Genomic DNA, 20,918 nt, shown 5'->3' with positions numbered 1-20,918 from the left:
GACCAGGTCTCCTTCTGTAGCCCTGGCTGTCCTGGAGATTGAAATGTAGACAGGCTGGCCTCAAACTCACAGAGATCCACCTGCCTCTGCCCACTGAGTGCTGATATTAAAGGCATACCCCACCATGCCCAGCTTTATGGGTTTGTTTTGTTTTGTTTTGTTTTGTTTTCTTGGTTTTTATGAGACAGGGTTTCTCTGTGTAGCCCTGGCTGTCTTGTAACTTACTCAGTTGTCCAGTCTGGCCTTGAACTCAGAAATCCGCCTGCCTCTGTCTCCTGAGTGTTAGAACTAAAAGCATGCACCACCACTGCCTGGCATTTTACATTCATCCTTTTTTTGGTTCGTTTGGTTTGTTTGTTTGTTTGTTTGCTTGTTTAAGAATTATACACACACACACACACACACACACACACACACACACACACACAGAGCTATCTTTAGACACACCAGAAGAGGGCATTGGATCACAATACAGATGGTTGTGAGCCACCATGTGGTTGCTGGGATTTGAACTCAGGACCTCTGGAAGATCAGTCAGTTCTCTTAACCGCTTAGCCATCTCTCCAACCCCTTATGTTCATTCTTAAATGTATCCAGAGAGTATTGATACATGGGAGAGAATAATTTAAACAAAGTGTATTGGTTTTGCTTGGGTTTTTTTGTTTGGTTGGTTTTTTTGTTTGATTGGTTTTTTTTAATGGCATGCTCAATGACAGATGAGTGGCTCAGCATGTGGCTGCTTTCTGTCCCTCAGGATCCTTGCAGTCACTTTTGCGTCATCCTCCCATAGACTCTAAGATGGTTTGTGACCCCTGCCATTGGAAGACCAGACTCGCAAGTGCTGATGTAGGCCTAAGGAGCTTCTCTCTGCTGGGTACAGGGGACGGTGGATGGATTGGCTCACCAGATTATCTCCCGGCCCTATCTTTAAGTGTAGGGAGCCACTTCCTCTGTAACAAACGGGGCGAGGCTCATCTGGTTTAAGATACGAGAAGTCATCGCTCTATTGACAGCCACCTCCCCGTCATCTCTAGCGATTAAATCTATTTGTCTGATGTTGTAAAAGGGACCGTCACACTCCTGAGGAGTAACCTCTGAGCTAGGCCTGGTGACTGGGCAGGGGATGCAGGAAGGGAGGAGGGGGCTCACAGAAGGTATGCCTTGGCTAGCGCTCTTGCAACTCTAGACAGCAGCATGGCCACCCCCCTCCCCTGGGAAGCTCACTCCATAAGAGGAAAGGACAGTTTCGCAAGTGAAGCTGGACCTGGGGAGCTGCCCATCGGGCCCTGGCACGGCGCTGGGCCTGTTAGGAAATCAGGGAGACATTGTGTCTCCCGGGCAGGCGCCGCTTCTTGCTTGCCCCGGCCATGCTCACTTCAGGCGCTGGCTCCAGAGCCAGGCTGGCAGCTGGGCAGGTGGCTGGGTGCCCTCTTGCCACAGGCCTGGTGCCCAGGAAGCTTCAGCTACAGCTTGGAAAGTGTCCCTCTTTTGGGTCCCATGGTAAGGCCAGGGGGCTGTGAGGGGCCATATGAGCAGGAGGTCAACAGCGTATTAGTTACAAAGAATTCCAGACTGTTTCCTTCAGAGGTTGAGCGCCAACGCCCTCTTGTCCTTTCCTGTCAAGTAGGGATTACTCTACACACACACACACACACACACACACACACACACACACACACAGACAAAGCCCCACCCAGCTCCCTCCCACCCCAACTTGAAGGGGAAGGTCTGCCTCTGCTTCCATGACTAGCTTGTTATCACCCTAGAGCCATGAAGGTGCACAGAGCTAATATTTAATATTGTATATTTGAACCGGCGAAGGGGTCTGGGGTTAGGAAAGAGAGTGTTTGCTATCTCGGGGGCTGCTCAATCAAACAAGAATGTTTCTTAGTGGAGACACAGCCACGGGAATGGGGCCAAGGTCAATAATGATGAGAGTCTAGGTCCAAGTGGGTGCGCAAGAGATGACAGTAGGTGAGCCAGAAGCCTCAGCCCCAGCTCACTTGGGGATGAAGCCTGTGAGGTAGGCAAGCACGCCTTTTTGAGGATCTTTCCCATTTCGCAGTGTGTGGAAATACTGCCAGCATAGAGCAGTGTGAAGCCCCTTGCAGGTCTATGATCACCGGGAGTGAACTGTGGGAGCTCACACTGTGAACACCAAGAGCACACCTCGCCTTGCGGCGTTCCCCTGCACCCCGGCCCACTTCAGATCAGCAGTCTACCCAAGTCAGGCCCAGGATGTTCCTGGGAGGCCGAGCTTGACTCCTCAAGGTCTGATTCCAACCGAGCAGTCCCTCCTTCTACAGGCGAGTTGCTATGGGAACTATAACCTTGAATTTCCTGGCTCTGGGGCTGTGAAAATCACAACCTGAACCTTCCGTTGAAGTGGGTTTTTCGATTAATTTCCTGTTTGATTGTTTACTTTAGAGAGCGGAAAATGCCTTTGCAGGAGCTAGGTCCCTTTACCCAGAGGCTGTCACACCCTCCCTGCAAACAAAAAAAAAAAATACGAGCAAGGTCAAGTCCAGGCCTTGGGTGGGTGGAGGGACTGCAGGGAGAGCAAGGCCCAGGGCAGGGAGGAGGCCCAGCTAGAGGCAGAAGGCAGCCCAACCCCCTCTTCTGCCCCGCTTTTCTCCTTGTTCTTCCCAGGGCCCCAGGATGGTGAGACAGACCTAGGAGTTCCCACTCTAGCCCTAGTTGGGAAGCCCAGCCACCCACCCAGAGCCCCAGGCCTGGCCCCCAGCCAGCCTTAACCCTCCCTGACTCAGAGGGCTATTTGGTGCTGAGTCAGACCCAGGCCACAGTGATTCCATTCCTTCAGAGGGTAATGTGGAGGGTGATCGGCAGGAATGGCCCCTGGGCCTGGCTCCCTCAGCTAAGCTGCCCCTCAGGCCGCTGGGCGAATATCTGCTTTGCTGTGGCAGGGAGCAGTGGAGCAGTGTGTGATAGTCAGCTGGGAACTCCATCCCAATTTTGCTCTCGCGCTCTCCCTCTTGTGTGGGGACAGGGGGTCGGGTGGGGAAGGTTGGCAGCTCAGGTGAGACCCGAGCTCCAGCCATCCTCCTCCCCTTGGATGAGAAGCACCCTGTGAGAGGGCCTGAGCATTGGGAGCCCAGGCCTTCCTCCCCATTTGCAAACTCACCTCTTCAGAGAGAGGCCGGAGCTCAGAGAGAGAGAGAGAGAGAGAGAGAGAGAGAGAGAGAGAGAGAGAGAGAGAGAGAGAGAGAGAGAGAGAAAGAACCTACTTTATTAGTGGAGATGCTTAAACCCAGGGCAGAAGAATTCGTGGCCCCACCACCCAAAGCAAGGGCAGTTTGAGGAAGTGCTATTACGAATAGTTTGCAAATGACAAGTAAACCCTGAGAGCATCCCAAGCACACCAGATAAGCAGCCATCCCGCCCTTCCAGGTCTGACTCTGCACTACTGATTGGGTAGCAATAGCTCAACCACATTGACTTTGAAGCCAGACTAGATGTAGGTTCAAATCCCACCCCCCACCCAACCCCCACTATTGAGTTCTCTTGGGGAAGTTATTTTGCTTCTCAACTGTTTCTGTTTTACACCCCCCCCCCTTCTCCCAGCATGAGACATTATTATAGTGTCTAACAGGGTCTGAGGGGCGGATTTTAAAATGCACACAAAGTGCGCACCTTAAACAAGCACCAAAAATGTAAAGCAGGTAACCCGTGAAAAGCCCAAAGGTGCAGTCCAGCACTCAGGAGCTACCTCTGGCCTCTCCTGTCCACCCTTAAAGCAAGAGGGGTAGATGCTAGGGTAACTCAAAACAGAAAAGACAAACAGCTTCAAGAAAGGACTGGGATAGACTCTACAAGGCAAAGCTAGGAGGCTTTGACGGCAGACACGGCTGACCCCAAGGTCCTGGGAATCCACAGCTGCAGGGATGGCGAGCAGAACTCCCTCTCATCCGGGCCACTGACCAGGGCTTGGCGCCCCAGAGGAGCCACTGGAGCTGTGGCCCCTGGCTCTGGTGTCTACAGCAGGATTCAGTGTCTGCCCAGGACCCAGATGATATTTCCATTCCCTGGGGCCAGCCGTGGATGAAGCACTACCCCCATGTGACATTTAGTGTGGTCACTTTGTAGGAGAGGTTTGCAAGCTCGGCAAGAAGGAGACTAATTATTCCCACCGGGCACCTGGTCCACGGCTAGGGTAATCTGCTCTCCTCCATTAGAAGGCTGGCAGCCAGACCTCGGGCACAGGCTTGGACCGAATGCTAGGGCTGAAACATGCACTTCCATGACATCTGACCCTGGCCAACCTACCAAGACTCCTCGTTAGGCTAATAGACAGGTGACATTAGGGGAGATTCCCCTCTTTGGGGTATCCAAAATGCAAGCAGCACAGACATTATCTTAGACAATGCTAAGAAATTAGCATGTGAACACTCTGCACCCTGTAGCTTTACCCCCAGGGTGGACAGCAGGAGCGTCTACAAAAGCGTGGTCATAGCCCCTGCCTCCAGCCCAGAGGGAGAGAGCCCTTCTCTTATCCAAGGCTGACCTGTGTACTTGATCCCCCTCTCTCCTGACTCTGCCCAGTCTGGTTCAATCTGAAACTTTTAAACAGGTTACAAGATCCCTCTGCCTCCACACACATTCCTGTCAAACCAATGCCACTCTTTTCTCTTGATGTCTTCTCTCCCACACACGAGGTCTGAAGAAAAACAACAGAGAGTGGGGGAGAGAAGGAGGAAGAAACATACCCAAGAGGCCCCCTGAGTAATAGAAAGCAGGAGTATTCTTTCTCTGCATACTTCAGGCTTCCTTCACATTCTCCAGGCCCTGGTGTCTAGCTTCTGCCTGCCTCTATCATGCACTGATGTCATCATGGCAAAGGTCACCCTCTTTCCTAATCACTAAATCCACTGTGGTCATTGTTCATCTTACTTGACCACTCTGAGCATTTGACCTGCTGACTCTCTACTTCCTGGAAATCTTAACCTTCCATGACGCTACTTCCTCTAGCTCCACTTAGATCTCTGACTATCTTTCCCTTCTCATTCTGTGCATTCTCCAGGTAACCTCATTCATGCCGATGGCCTTGACTGCTCCTGGGTACTGAGCCAGCTAGCCACTCTCCCACTGAACTTGCTCGCTCCGTCCTGCCTTCCCATTCTATTGGTGGCTTTGCCATGTATGCATCTGATTAAGCTTCAAGCCTGGGAACAGCCCAGCTTCTATGTCCCCCGACCCCATACTAACCATAAATCTATTCTCTCTCTCTCTTTGACATGATCCTCCCTTTATACCTGCCTCAATCCAAGCTACCACAATTTCACATCACAGCCTCTTACTGGGCTTGATGCCTCCCAGGCTTTCTCATTCTAGTTTATCCTCTACTCTGTGAAAGAAATGATTTTTTTTTTAAAGATGTATTTATTTAATGTATATGAATACACTATTGCTTTCTTCAGACACACCAGAAGAGGGCATCAGATCCTACTACAGATGGTTGTAAGCTACCATGTGGTTGCTGGGAACTCAGGACCTCTGGAAGAGCAAGCAGCCAGTGCTCTTAACTGCTGAGCCATCTCTCCAGCCCTAAAGGATCTTTCTTAAATGTAAATATCATCTGCTAGTCTCCCATTTAAAATCTTTCAGGGGTTCTCCAGAACCTTGAGATTAAACACAAAACAAAACAAAAAACAAACCAGAAACAAAAACCAGCATTGAGCAACACAGCATCTAAATCCAGGTGGTATTTGTTCCTGGCCTCATTATGCTACTTTCTCCTGCCCCCAGCCTGCAAATTTCAGTGTGCCAAAAATCCTGGCACACTGTTGGCATACTGGCCCATGCGTTGGTGAACTCTGCTTGCTCTCATAGCCTTAGCTTGTAGACATTCGTTTTTGCAAAAGGCCTGGAATACTCCCCACTACCATCACTGTTCTCCCCCTACTATAACCCCATATGCCTGGCAAAAGTCTCTCTAGTATTCCTTACTAAGTTAGAAGTCTTATCGTTATTCTGTGTTTACACTGTGCTTATCATATAGGATGTTCCTAAAACATTGGGGTGTCAGTGAATACATACATACATACATGGATGGATGGATGGATGGATGGATGGATGGATGGGCAGATGGGTCAATGTGTAGATAGAAGGGTAAGCAAATGGGTAAGTGGGTAAGTGGATGAATGGATAAGCAGATGGATGAGAGCGAACGGATGAATACAGTTGTCACCAGTGAAATCAAAGAACAGACAAAATCAATGCCATGTTGTAAAAGCCCAGGTTGGCTTTTACAGCCATCAGTCAGCAGAATTAAGAGTTATGAGTTCCAGCTATCAGACTAAAAATTAGCTAGTCCGGGAGAAATGAACAGTGTTCTCTAAGTCCAACGATGCTGACCCAGGACTCTGAGCTTCAGCTAACTCTGCTCAGACTCTCTGTCTGCCTCATGCAAGCCATTTAACTACTGAGGCTCAGTCTCTCCGTCCATTAAGTAGAGATAATAATGCCTGTGGCCTTTGCCTGTCTCCACAAGAGTGTCACGAGGGTACAAAGTGTGTTGGGATCTGCAGGGAAGATATATGTTTATAAAGATATAAGTATAATCATAATAATAACACCTTGCGCACGCTTGGATCGGGCTTTGTGCTTTTCAAAGTTCTTGCCTATATATTATCTCAGTTGACTCTCAAAACAGGGAGGCAGATATTATCCCCATTCTCGGATGAGGAAACTGAGGTGCAGCGTGATTAAGTGGCATGCCCTGGGTGACTCTTGTTCAGTGGCAGATCTTGATTGTCAGCCTGCTGCGCGTTTTTGATGATAGCCTTTTCTTGGATAGATTATCTGCCTCCCTGAACAGAGAGAAGCAGGCGTAATTGACCCCTTCTGGATAAACTCAAGGTCATTACTGTGAGTATCAGTTCCTGTGTTGTCTTTTAGACTTGGCTGTGATGCAGGCCCATAGCCAGTGGAAGCATAGGATAGACAGGCTCTGATGGGGCTGTGTCCTCTCTCTCTCTCTCTCTCTCTCTCTCTCTCTCTCTCTCTCTCTCTCTCTCTCTCTCTCTTCCACTGTCAGCGTCTGCACCCATCTCTGAGATACCCACCCCCTTCAGTTCTTTGATCTCCTTTTTGATCTTTCTGGCCTTCAACTTCTTCCACACTTTGATTTTATCCTTACAGGCCTTGATCCTTCCATATATACTGACTAGTCAGGACACTCTGATGGGCTCTGGTCTCCAGCAAGGTCATACTCTATAGACTTCTTTACCTTCTACCCTCCTTGCTTCCTCCAGCCTACCCAGACCCTGTGCTACTGATAACAGGCTCAGAGAGAGCTCTGGCTGTAGGGCGTGAGGCAGCTGGGTCTGTTCTCCAAGACTGCAGAATGTACCTGTGGAGAGCTGATGTGGTCAGGAAGGGCTGGCCAGCATGCCTCAGGTTGACACCCTTGCCAGTGAGACACAAAGCTATGGTGGTCTCCTGGCTCATCCCCACCAGCCCATCAAGGCAGCCCCGTGTCTCCTTCCCTCCGCACCTTCTTTCTCTCCCTGCTGGGTGGCATCCCAAAAGCCAGCCTGGTTCCATCCTGGGCACGCCTTGGGCAGCATGCCCATGCCCCATGGCCCTTCCCAGGGGGGACTCGGGGATGCTCTTTCTCTAGTTGCTGTCAGGCCTCCCACAGCCTGGCTGGAGCACCTCAGCTTCTTCTCCCTGAGGGAGGATGTGATGGGTGTGCCCACAACAAGGCTCTGGCAGAGACAATAGCCCAGGAATGCGTTCGCTTCCTAACAAACACTGTGTGGGCTCGCACAATTGCCTTGGATTCTCGTCCAAGAAATACATTTCACAGTGCAAGGGTGCGGGTGGCTTGCCTGCCCCAGCCCGCCCACATCTCTTTCTATGCCAAAGACTTGGATGACGGGTGGCCTTTTCCCCACCCAGACCTTCGCCTGAACGTGAGCCACGCTGGTCCTCCATTTGTAGCCCTCCTTGAGAGAAGAGGCTCAGGACAGTCTATTCTTCCAGAGGATTTTGCTCTGGTCACTGTCTTTTTTAATATATAGCCAGTTGCTGGGCAGTGGTGACAAACACCTTTAATCCCAGCACTTGAGAGGCAGAGGCAGGTGGATTTCTGAGTTCGAGGCCAGCCTGGTCTACAGAGTGAGTTCCAGGGCAGCCAGGGCTATGCAGAGAAACCCTGTCTTGAAAACAAATGAAAACACACAAACAAATATATATACATACATACATACATATCTCCAGTTATTTTTGTTGTGGCAAAATATACATACCATAATATTTATCATTTTAAATATACTTTTACAGTACTAGGGCCATTTACATTGCTTTATGATCAACCCTACTGCTACAGAGACTTTCTATATTTCCCCAATTGAAAAACCTATCTCCACTGACTAACTCCCATCCCACCCACCCCCAGTTCCCATCAGCTACCATCTGCTTTCTGTCTCTCTGAATCTGTCTGTCTTCAGAACCTCGTGTAAGTAGATTCAGGCTGAATCTGTTCTTTTGTGCCTGGCTATTCTCAGCAGTGCATGGAGGTTCCTCGATGTGAAGACGCATCATGACTCCTGAGTACTATTCAGCCCCAGTAGGTGAATCAGTCGTTTCTCCTTTCCCCCCAGTGATGGACACTTGGGTTGCTCGGCCTTTGATTGCTGCCAATTATATGGCCATGAAGAAGTCTGCGAGTGTTCTACCTGTTCAAGTGGCCACTCCTTTTGGAGACCAATCTTTGAGTTCAAACAACTGTCTCTCTTGAAAAATCCCAAGTAGAACACACATAAATGACAGAATGGCTTGGCTCCCCCCAACATACAAACAGGGTTTTCTTATCCAAAAACCCAGCTGTCCTTTTGGGAACCTAGACTCGGAGAAATGGGACACAGAACAGGCAATCTGGGTCAAGATGGGAGAATGGAAAGGTTCTGTACTTGGAAAGGATGTCTAGGATATCCACAAAGGGAAAATCGAGTAGCAGACACTAGGGAACCACTGATGGGTTTGGGCAACCTGGGAGAATATATACAAAGGCTTCCGGGGAGGGAGCCGTCAATGGAAGAGGCAGACGAGTCTCTTGTTAGCCCAAAAAGCAGAGGTGGAAACTTCCTGACTGTCCACAGAGCAGACAAGGCACACAGAGGTCAGAGAAGGAGGTTGAATTGACTATTCTACAGTCAGCGCTAAAAGGTTCTACAGGTTCTGGAGATCCAACTCGGGTCCTCCTGCTTGCCAGACAAGGACTTTACCAACTGAGCCATCTCCCCAACCTTTCCTTCAAGCCCCTTCTGTGCACCGCACCGTTGAAGACCGGCGAAGGAAAGACACAGCTGCAGTCGCCGCCTTGAGAAAGCCTAGCAGTCCTGTGCAATAGGGCCTATCGCACGATGTGCGTTTGGGCTTAGCCCAGATTTTCCCAACAGCCAAGTAAGAGGGAACCCTCCCACAGAGTCCTGAGCAGTCTTCCTTGTCCCAAGTGATGGACACAGACCCTGCAGGGTAGGAGCAGTGGTACCCACCTGTGGGGAGCCTGGGATAGCACAGGGGCATGGGCAAAGAGTAGAGGATTAAAGGAAGGAACGCGGATAGACAGCGGAGCCTCATCCTGTCACAGAAGGCCTTGGATGGTAGAAGCAGGGAAGGGTTGTTGAGTCTGGGGTCAAAGCACTCCGCCGACAGGCCTCAGAGCTGAGGCTTTCCCTGCATCCTTACCAGAAGTGGGAAAGCACATTCCACGGCAGCCATTGCTCCTCAGGCTCTGGATCTTTGAGGAATTTCCCATACTATTACCTCACTTGTCAGAAACCGGGTAGACACTTGTGGGGAAATACTACAGGCCCAAAGACTGACCTCTGGACCAACGTGACCAGCGCACACCAGCATGTGCTGTGAGAAAGCTGCCTCGAGTCCTCAGTTCCCTCCCTTCAACCTCTGCCTTCCATGACATTTCTGTAGCATTTTATTTATTTATTTGGAATGTCTACAGCAATTTTACTTATGCTTTTGTTTGTTTTGAGGTAGACTCTCACTATGGAGCCCAAACTGGCCTTAAACTCAACGTCCCCCTAGCCACCGGAAGTCCTGATATTACAGGTGCGCACCACCACTCCCAGCCAGCCATTTTTGGTTTAAGGATTTTTCTCCTGCTAGCTGCCCCGCTCACCCCCACCCCGAGAAAGGCCATGGGAGCACATGAAGGAAGGTCACAGCAGGAGTTCCAGAGCTGTACAGAGCTCTCTTTAGCTAGCCTAGCCTCCATCTTCCCCGGGGGAAGTAAGCGGAAGCAGGCATACCTTTCCCTCCAGCTTCGTCCACCAGGGTCACCCTTCCAGGCTTTGGGATCAGCTCCCAGAGTGGGCTAGATGGAATACTGGCCTGCTGCAGGGTGAGATACCCCCCCCCCAACATTTTCCAGAATGTGTTTCCTAATCTTCGACCTGGTTTCCTGAGTCGTGCAAGTGAGAGACCCATGTGTGGCTCTTAGAGCGCCCCCAGGACACCCCCAGTAGAAGCCTCCTGAGCTCTTCTTAGGTATTGACAAGCCTGGGATAAGAGTCAAGGGGATGCCAGAAGCCGACACCACTGTGGTGGGAAGAGACAGCTGTGTGCTACACGGTCTGCTGTATAGACACTGCACGAGGTGTCCACACTACAAGCTTTCTTATGCTCTAGTAGAATAAAAATGGATAACGGGTATGTTATGTAAAGAGTGTGGCTATGTGCAGAAGAGAATCCTGCAAGTAACAGTGACTGGGGCAGAGGCCTTGAAGCTGGTAATTTTGGCCGTGTCGCCCCAGAGCAGTGGATTTCAACCTTCCTTAATGCTGCGACCCCTTAACACTGTTCCTCGTATTGCGGTGACCCCCAACCATAAAATTATTTTTTCATTGCTACTTCATACCTGCCACTTTGCTACTTTTGTGAATTGTAATGTCAGTATCTGATATGTAAGATATCTGGTATTCGACCTCTGTGAAAGGGTCGTTCGTCGTGATCCACAGGTTGAATACCGTTGTTCTAGACAGCACCAGCACGTGAGCCGAAGCATCTGTTGTAATTCTGCGCCATGTCCTTTCTGGCAAGAGAGGTGTGTGAGATGGTGCCGCTCACACCTTTCTGTGTTACCTTCCCAAGGCTGTGTGTATGGCTCTGCTCTGAAGGCCATAGCCTCTCAGCTTGGCCCTTCACTTAGCTCCTGTAGACACTGCCACCTTGACAGGCTATCTTCCCACCTCCCAAATTTTCTTATGAGCAAATATTTTATTTTTACTAAGCACTTGGACAAATTAGGCCCTGGTCTTATAAAACTTCATGTGATGGAGGGAAATGACAATAGGCACACAAGAAGAGTCAGGGGCCATAGAGAGATGTCAGAAGGGCATGGGTAGGAGCATCAGTGACACACCAGGAGGCTAGGGGGAGGCCTATCTGAAAAGTCAGGTGTGTACAGGGCCTCAGAAGGGCGAGACAGTGAGATCTGTGGTTATGGGGTGGCCTTGAGTCTCCAGGGACAGAAATACAAAGATTGGAACTAGAACTGTGATACATGTGAGATGCACCATTAAATACTAAAAATACTGACTGTGAGCCAGATGTAGAGTTGTAATCTCAGGTTGGGTAAGGGGATTGCTAGTTCGAGACCAGCCTGCACCATGTATGAGAAACCATGTCTCAAATGGGGTGTGGGGGGAAGTCAAGCAAAACATTGGTGATGCATACTTCTAATCCCAAAACTTAGGAAGTAGAGTCAGGGGCACCAGAAATTCAAGGTCATCTTCAGTTACATAGTGAATTCAAGGCCAGCTTGGGCCTCTGTCTCAGGCAAAGAAACACTGTGAATCTTACATTAGATGAGTTATGCCTCAGTTTCTAAAGAGAGAGTTTGAGAAGGCAGGGTAGATGGGTGGAGGAAACCTTGGTGGGATGCGGGAAAGGCAGCCTGGTCGTGCCTTGGTTAATAAGCACTTATTACGGAGGAGTCACAGTTGGCTTTGGACGTGCAGTGTTGCACCTGCGGAGAGCTATGTTTGATGGCTCAGCTCTCTCCCACAGCCAGGTCTTGACTCCTGACCCAGGGAAGACATTGGTCACCAACAGCCTCAAAGCTGGGTGAGGAATGAACACAACAGTGGCCCATCTGCAGGCCCTAGCAGCTGCATGCAGCCTGACCGTTTTTTTTTCTTCTCTGCCCTGTCTTCCACAGCTCTTGCAGTCTCAGGATGTGAAGGAAGACGCAGTCCTCTGCTGTTCCATGGAGGTGAGCAGCTGGCTCAAATGGCCTAATGTCCAGACTCATGTGCCCTCGGGCCTTACAGTTGAGGGAAACCAAAGTCGTTAGGACAGCCACTGGTCCCAGGATTTCTGTGGAGCCAGGCATGTAGAAGATTGAATCATTACAGGCTGACACACATTAGACCAGGCATGCCATATAAATGGCTTAAGAGGTTGCAAGTGACCTGCCGCCTCCAAAGATCTCCCTTCACTTCCATGGTATGCAATTGGGAGAAGGAGCCAAATGCTTGACTGAGACTCCTACATTCTCTCTTGGGAGGCACTTGCTCCTGATCTCAAGATGTAGCCACTGAACACTGAAGCTGCTTCTGGAATCTTCCTTCCAAGGCTGGCTGGGTTCTTGGGACAGATCCTTGCCCTCTACCAATAGACCAGAGTCACTCAGATGGCACACAGAGAGAAGACCTTCTGGCATGGGGACCCAGCCTGTCCATGCAAGTGGCTACTGTGCGCTCAGGTGGCAAAGGCCATTTCCCAGAACTTGCACAGCAACCTCCGTTGGATAAGAGGGTCATGAGGTTTGTTTGTTGGGGTTCAGCTGGGTACCTGCATGGTGCTTGCAGAGATTAGAGGGAAGATAGGCCAATGTCTGCTCCTTTAGACAGCTTCAAGGCTGGCACAAGGCTGGCACAAGCTCAGGGGCTGAGGAATATATAGGGGAAATGTGCATATATCCCTGGAAATCAGGGGATGGAGGGCAGAGTGGGTCACGGATGTCAGAGAGGTGCATTGTGGGAAAGGTGGAGTCTAGAAAAGCAGAAAGGACAAACTAGGGTGTAGTGTCACTTCAGTTTATATAAGGTCCTGCAGGGGTTGTTAGCCAGAAGCCCAAAAAGAGTTTCTCCTGGCCAGGGTTTTCTTCCTCCCTCTGAAGATTGATGGGTCTCCCAGTTACCTAGCTGGCCTACTTCAGTTCGTATTTCTCTGTTCATTATCATCACAGATGTGGACAGAGGTCAGTTCTGGGGCTAGAGGTATGTTTGGCTTAGAAAGGTGACCCATCTCCCCTCGTGTTCCACACAGGCACACATAGGTACTGATCACTTACTGGTCTTGTTTCCAGAGAAATACTTGGCAAATGGGAATTAGCACAAAGATGCTTTATCGGCCAAGGGAGGGTCTTCAGTCAAGCGAGGGTCTAAGTGTAGTCAGAGTTAAGCCTCCTGCAGGAGGAGAGGTTCTGGGGTAGAAAACACACAAGATGGGTTCCTGGTGAGTTGCTGTCAGGCCTGGGCAGCAGGCAATATCCTGGTACCGGACATACCTCTTGGCAGATGGTAGTTAAAGCTCACCGTTGGCTATTCCTGCTTGGATCTGCATATTCCTAGGACAATTTAGATCTTTTTTTTTTTTTGGTCCTTGCCTCCAGCCTACCTAGCTAAGGGAGATGGAGGACAGGACGGGAAGGGGAGTGCATATTACAGGGTCCAAGTCCCCACCCTGACCACAGTTTTCACCCACAGCTACAAAGCACAGGCCGGCTGCTAGAGGAGCAGCTGCCAGAGATGATGACGGAGCTCCTAGCCAGCGCAAGAGATAAGATGCTGTGCCCCTCGGAGTCCATGCTCACCCGGTCCCTGCTCCTGGAGGTCATCGAGCTCCATGCTAACAGCTGGAACCCTCTGACGCCCCCCATCACGCAGTACTACAACAGGACCATCCAGAAACTGACGGCCTGACAGCCGAGGGGGCCTGGCGGGCAGCCCATGGGCAGCTGGGGCCCTGGTGCACAGGGCCAGATGGACAGGCGAAAGGACAGGGGTGGCCCTGGTGGGAAAGAGAACTGAAAAGGGAGGCAGGTAGCCACGGTGGCCAGTTCTGGAGCCAGCGGAGGAGGGGATCGGATCCCTTAGAAGGGCTCCCCGTGCAGCCCCCCCCAAGCCTGCGCATGTGACAGCTCACACCAAGGGAAAAGCATGTCTCTTTGTCCTGGTGGTCACCCGCCCTTGCTCTCTTCTCCTCGGCTCCAGTCCTCCCAGCCCCCTACCTTCCAGCCCATCCCCCACAGAGCTTTATGGGAGTAATCTCTGCCTCTCCTCACTGTCTACAGCTGCCTCTCAGCCTCCCACACCTCTGGCCACCGCTTGGGTCAGCCAGGACTGCTGAAGGCTGAAAAAGTGAGTCGAGACGGCTCTCATTGTTCCCACGTGCTGTCAGCCACGGTCGCCAACTGGCAGCAGGCAGCGTGCAGCAGATGTCTGGGAGGACAAAGGCAGGCACGGTCCCCACCAGCCGCCCATAATTGATGGCCTTTGTCAGCCCCAGCGGAGCTTGGAGAGAGGCTTTTCTCCTCTAACCTCCGTGCTCCACCCTCCAACCCTCAGCCTCCAGCCCCGGGGCCCGCCGCTCCCCCAGGCAGAGAAGGGAGAGCCGGGGCTCACAGCTCAGCTTGAACCCTTTTATTTTGTTTTTCAGAAGTCGGTTGCTTTGAAGTCTCTTTTCCTCAATGAAAATGCCCTAGATTTTGTGATCACATAGTTCTTCCCTCAAGGATCCCCCTGATTAGTGAGAGATCAAACCCTAACCCCCTCTGGAAAGAATCTAGCCACTAGCAGCTTGCCAGTAGCCAGCTAGTAATTGGAAACTTCTGGCCCAATGGGGGTCCCCACTGGAATCCTGTGTTCCTGGGCCCCTGTCCTGCAGTGCCTCTGTTCTGTCCACTGCTCGCTTCCAAAGGGCTGATACTGTCCTCTGGACTGACTGCCTTAGGACCTGCCCTGGCCCCTGTTACAGCCAACAGGGCCAGGAACGAGGCTGGCAAATTAAAACCAAATGCAGGCCTTGTTCCAAGCTGTTGGAGGAAGAGCTCACTGCTGGCTTCACGGGTCCTGGAGCCTCCTCCATGATCCCTTGCCTCATCCCAGGCAAGACCCACAAGCCCTACCTCCAAGCCTGCTGGGGAGAGGGGAAGTCGTTGGGTCCTGACTGGGACAGTTTGGTTAGGCGACCGCCACCAGGCAGACCACGACCAGGCAGACAGTTCTTCAGGCTAGAAACAAAGCTCGGGTGTCTTGGGAGACTCTGGTCCCATGGAAGAGCCACTTCTATAATGGCTAGGGAGGAGGACGAGGCAGTCTTGCTGGGATGACCGGTGGCTCCTCAGCCTCGTCTCTGGGAAGCCAGAACCCACACTTTGATGATTCCCCACCACCACCCAGAACATGTGTCCAAGCCCAGTGGCTTCCTAGTTTGCCCTTTTCACTAGGCCTGGTCATACCTGGACCATGGTGGAGGCTCTTAACCAGTGGTTCTCAACCTGTGGGTCATGACCCCCGTGTGGAATCGAACCACCCTTTCACAAGGGTCACACATCAGATATCCTGCGTATCCAAGAGATTTACGTTACGATTCATAACGGTAGCAAAATTACAATTATGAAGTAGCAAACGAACATAATTTTGTGGTTGGGGGAGGGGGGTCACCACCGAATGAGGAAGGGCAGGAGTGTTAAAGGGTCACAGTATCGGGAAGGTTGAGAGGCACTGCTCTCTAGGCCTCCTAGTTGAATTCGAGCTGTCTAGAGTGAAAAAGGGACGGTTTCTCCTAATTGCCCCAAGTCTAGAAGAATAGAAAGGGACCCGAGTGGGGGAGTTCCCGAGTTCTCTCTGGCTGTCTCCAGCTGAAGCGTTCCCGTCCCAAGATGGGGCCTCTGAAGAGGACTGCTGGGAAAAAGAGGTCATGGCCACCCCAGCTTGGATCTCTTTCCTTTTCTTCCCATTCTTTTCTCTGCTTCTTGCTGCCTTGTCTCCTACCCCAGCCCTTAGGCTGAGCCTGGAGCCCAGGGACGCTATGAGCCTCACAGGAGGTGTTGAGGGACAGGCGGAATGGCCAGAGAAGACACCAGAGAAATCATGCTCGTGTAGAGTCGGGCAGCCCAGGCCCACAGGCACCTGCTCCCTGCAGCCTCAGGGAGCCACACGAGTGCTTCCATAGGCTGTTTCCCAGGTGTCTATAGGGTGGTGTGTGGGGCGTGTGTGTGTGTGTGTGTGTGTGTGTGTGTGTGTGTGTGAACACATGTATGTATATTTGCAAAGAGTGAAGCAGGACCATGAGGAAGAAAGAGACTGATGGTGGGGACTCAAGCCACAGTAGAGAGGTCTCCTAGACTCGCTCACAGGGCTTGCAGAGTAGGCTCCACACAGTGGCTCCCAAACACTGTGTAGAAGTGCTAGTGTCCCCTAAAGAGGCAGAGACCATGGCTTTGTGGGCACCGTGGGCCTAATTCAGCTACTTCTTAATGTCCTATTGGAGGGTCTTGCCTCAAGAGCATCCCCTCCTAGGGCCTTGAGGACCAGTATGAAGATGCAAGATATAAATATGTATACATATATAAATATATTTTTAATTACATGTTATGTCCCGGTGGCTCCAGACTTGCAGTTTGCCTAGTGTATTCCATTGTTCGAAACCACTTCCTGGTCCATCCTGATGTGACACTTCCAGCTGTCTGTCTGTCGCCCGTTTTAAATGCAGATCCCTGCTACTTTGTCAAACATGGAAAGAAAACCTTTTTTTTTTTTTTTTAATTTTTTTTTAAAGAGATGACAGTAAAGCCTAAAATCTAACAGACTGAGCACCTTCCTGTGGGAGACAACTCAAGCAGAAAGAGGGAGGACTTGCAGGCACCCACAAACCCTGACCTCCCCAGGACAGAGCCTCTCGTGCTGCCAGAGGAACGGCCTATCAAAGCCCACCTGTGATGAATGAACCGGAGGCAAACCTCTCTCAGCCTTGTGCTGTCCTGTCTGGCTATGAGGATCTGATATTGAGCCTTTTTAAGCTCCCCTCTCTGTCAGGACAAGAGACACTTTTCCACTCAAGTGGCCTACAGGTCACTGTCCTCCTCATGAGCTGGCCATATATTGCCTACGCTCTGGGACCACAGCTCCTGTCGGGCTCTCAACCTCCCCTGGACAAGGCCAGGACCCTCACCACCAACCACCTCTTCTCCCCCCCCAAAACCATCTTCATCCATGCATCCTTCCTCATCCAGTCTGTAAACCTTTACAGTTTGGGGATCATCTTGTCCATTTGTGTAAATGTAAATGTTGACCCGATTGGTATTTATTCTAATTTTTATTGTATTTTATTTTATTTTGTCTGAGGGTGGGGGGTGGGAAGTATACCACTGGTTGCAACCAGGGCAGCTGCAGGGATGCAGCCCAGGCAGCAAGAGAAGCAGCTCCTTGGGGCCACTCTAGATGGCAGCCTCTGAGTAGCCACAACCTAGGCTGTTACCTGGAATCAGAAGCCAGACAGTGTTCATTGTCCCATACACTCAGGCCTGCCTATGGCGTGATGTCCCTCAGCTGCCTGGCACCGTGTTGGAAAACCTCTGACTGGGTCTTTGAGGAGGTGGGTTGGAGAGAATAGAATTCTCCTCTGCTCAGGACACTTGCCCCAGAAGATCAATCTGGAGCCTCACTGAGCCAGCTGGAAGCCTGACAACAGGACCTACCTCCCTGGAGCAGGGTCTGGAGATTGCCGCCAAAGCTATGGGCCAATCCTGCTCGCACCAACCCCTTCCCTCCACCCTGTATAACCTGCTTCCCAGCTGGACCCAAACTACAAGTGGGTTTAAAAAAAAAAAATAAACGATACCAAAAACCAAAAGTATGCTGAGTCTTTCTTCTCCGTTGCGGAGCTCAGCAATGGAAAGCTTTCCCCAAGCCTCGGCCAGCGTAGACAGGAGTCTCAGAAGAGCCCGGCCCAGGCTATGTGCTGGGTGACCCCTGGCTGCTGTCCAGGGCAAGAGCAGACTCTAGGGCAGGAGGAGGTTGGGAAAGGGCTCGTGTAAGGTAAGTGAGCAAAGGGATGAGACTTCTGTCTCTAAAAGCTGGGCTCGGAGGCCGAGTCAGGATGGTGGAACTTCCTGACGAAAATGGCTTTTGCGATGGCTTTGGCTTGTCACAAACTGAACCGCTACATCCCCCAGATCTGCTGCAGCCAGGGAAATATCCCCATAGCATTTGGCAGTGACTCCTTCTAAGAAGCCCACAACTCTGGCAAAGTCTTGGCCACAAGTATCGGTCGGGTCTCGGGCAGTCAAATGAGTCCTTCATCGAGTCCCAAGTGAGCCCCATGAGGTGTATGTGACAGCGTACCTTCGTTTCTTCTGTGGAGAAGCAGGGGAACACGACCTCTTAGAAAGTAGCAACCCTCCTTGTGTCGTGTTCTCGGCCTCTGGTGGGCACAGAGCAGCCAGGAGAGGACATGTGGAGATTCAGCCATTGCTCAGGTCAGAACCAAATACCTCCACGAACTACCTCAGGATAACCAAACTTAAACTCGGGTAGAAGGAAATGACTTAATTAAATGACTGAGATCCTTGTCAAGCCGATGTACAAAATTTCAAAGGAGTAGGGGCAGCGATGAGGAGGCAAAGGCAAAGTGTTTGAAGATAACTCCCAGGGAGGAAGGGAGTCCAAACCTGAAAGCTATCCCAAAAGCCAAAGAGATGATTCCTGGTGACTTAGAAGGATAGGGATTACTGAGTCCCATGCAGCCTGTCATCCAAATACGAAGCGTTTCGCGCTGCGCTTCACCCCCGTCTCTGCTATATGCATTCTCTGTAAAGAGTGGCCTACACTTGTCCTAGCTCTATAGAAAGGCAAAAGAGAAATGCTTCATTTGTTTGTTTGTTTGTTTTTTCAAGACAGCGTTTCTCCGTGTAGCCCTGGCTGTCCTGGAACTCACTTTGTAGACCAGGCTGGCCTCAAACTCAGAAATCCTCCTGCCTCTGCCTCCCAAGTGCTGGGATTAAAGGCGTGCGCCACCAACTGCCCGGCTGGAACACTTCCTCTTAAATGATCATCTAGAACACACTACAAGACCGAGAAAGGCCTTTTGAGTACCAAAGCAGACTGGGAACAGATTGGGAGCTAAGTGAAGGGATCGCCGGGCAGGGAGACAGTGGTTCTGCCCCAGGTGGATGCTCAGTTGGTCCGAAGGGTAGGCAGGCAAGTGCTATTTGGGGAGGGCTTGCTTGGTTTTCTGTGTTAAGATTTTTACCTTTATGGTATCTGTATGAGTTTTTTGCCTGCGTGGTATACACACCACATGTGTTCCCAATACCCATGGGAGACAGAAGAAGGCATCGGCTTTTCTGGAACTGGAATTATGAATGGTTGTGAACCACCACGGATGTGCTGGGAACTGAACCCTGAGCCTTTCCAAGAGCAACAAGTACTCTTAACTGCCGAGCCTCTTGTTTCCATTTTGTTTTTGTTGTTGTCTGTGCACACAGGTGTGTGTCTATGGGTGTGTGTGTGTGTGTGTGTGTGTGTGTAAGTGTTGCATATGTCTGTATGTGTATCTATGTGTGTGTCTGTGTGTGCTGGCCACATTGCATTTGCGGGTGAGCTTCCTGAGGGAGCAAGTCACTCTTATCCCCCTACGCTGTAGCTCGAGTCTTTTAAAAAGTATTTATTCATTAAAGATAAATCAAAGGATTTTTTGTGGAGTCTGTCCTTCCCTCTGAACTTTACAAAGGTTCTGGGAATCAAACTCAGGTCGCCAGGATTACGGCAGAAGCACCTTCCGCCCACCCCCACCCCCATCCGTCTTGCCAGCCCTGCTTTGACTCTGTTATGGTACTGGATGTGGAACCCAACGCCTCATGAAGCTTTAGCTCTGTGCCAGTTAAGTGGTCCTGGCTCCCACTTTACAGATGAGCCAAGGGCAAACGATGCACGGGGCCGGATCCAGCCCAGCACCTTTTACCCTAGCCCTGAAAGCTATCATTCTGCCCCACACCCTGTCCCCTGCAGTGACCAGTCAGTCAGACAAAGGGGCAGCCAGCTGCCTGCTAAGAGGGGGACAGAGCAGCTCTCCAGCTTCCCTCCAGGCTGTGGAGACCAAGGTATCCGGGCTTTCTACATGGCTGTGGGAGGAGCCTGCAAAGTTTGAAGTCATTGTACAGTGTGTCCTGCTGGGTCCCACTTTCCAAAGGCAGGAGATAAGAGAGTCCCTGTGGTGTGACACTTCAAGGGCCAGGCCAATAAACAAATTACTAGAAACTTTTCCTAACTACTGATACAGGACACGCCCACGCAGCAGCGCTAACTTCAGAACCCTGACCTTAGAGAACCTCTTTTCTGACTTGCGGGCAGTGGGTATGCCATGCCTTGATTGGGGTGCCAGCGGGAAGGAGTTGAGGGCCACCGTCTGCCACCCTGGAGCACAGCATAATGTTCGCCACGAAGAACAGGATGATCATGCAGAATTGACACCTGTAGTGGGTCTCGTAGCCATACTCCGAGCTGCGGTGCTGGGTTTGCCACTGTGGCTGACATGTGGTGGCCAACACATTCAGAGTGGGGGAGGGTCCAGTAAGCCACTTGAGTTCAACAGAATACACACCCTGATTCAAGGTTGTCTACGGCACTCATGGGCCCTAAGCACTTTTGCTTTCCTAAGCCTGCCTCTCTCTGATGTGTGTGTATGTGTGTGTGTGTGTGAACTCAATTCCATGGCTTCTCATAGCTATATTAATATAGAGATATCCATTATTAAACATTTTCTTTAACCTAAACGTTCAGTTTTCATTCTAATTCTCAAAGAAACCATGTTGTGGACCCCCATGAGGGAGCCCGTCTTCATCCATCCAAGTTATTGTAACAAAGCAC

The 20,918-nt window shown here is 50.9% G+C and overlaps 1 protein-coding gene across 5 annotated transcripts in view; it reads left to right on the top strand.

The window, feature by feature from the left end:
• Ctif (cap binding complex dependent translation initiation factor) overlaps window positions 1–17,904 on the top strand; it is a 273,785-nt gene extending 255,881 nt beyond the window's left edge. For all 5 annotated transcript variants that reach the window (XM_031366057.1, XM_031366055.1, XM_031366053.1 and 2 more), the window contains 2 exons: window positions 12,203–12,256; window positions 13,755–17,904. In XM_031366057.1, coding sequence (XP_031221917.1) covers window positions 12,203–12,256; window positions 13,755–13,970 — 270 coding nt within the window. In that variant the 3' untranslated portion in view covers window positions 13,971–17,904. The remainder of the gene's footprint in view (window positions 1–12,202; window positions 12,257–13,754) is intronic.
• Window positions 17,905–20,918: the final 3,014 nt, after the last annotated feature.

This window comes from Mastomys coucha, unplaced genomic scaffold (genome assembly GCF_008632895.1).
Source record: "Mastomys coucha isolate ucsf_1 unplaced genomic scaffold, UCSF_Mcou_1 pScaffold13, whole genome shotgun sequence".
NCBI classification, from domain to species: domain Eukaryota; kingdom Metazoa; phylum Chordata; class Mammalia; order Rodentia; family Muridae; genus Mastomys; species Mastomys coucha.
This window is presented reverse-complemented; position numbering and strand designations above follow the sequence as displayed.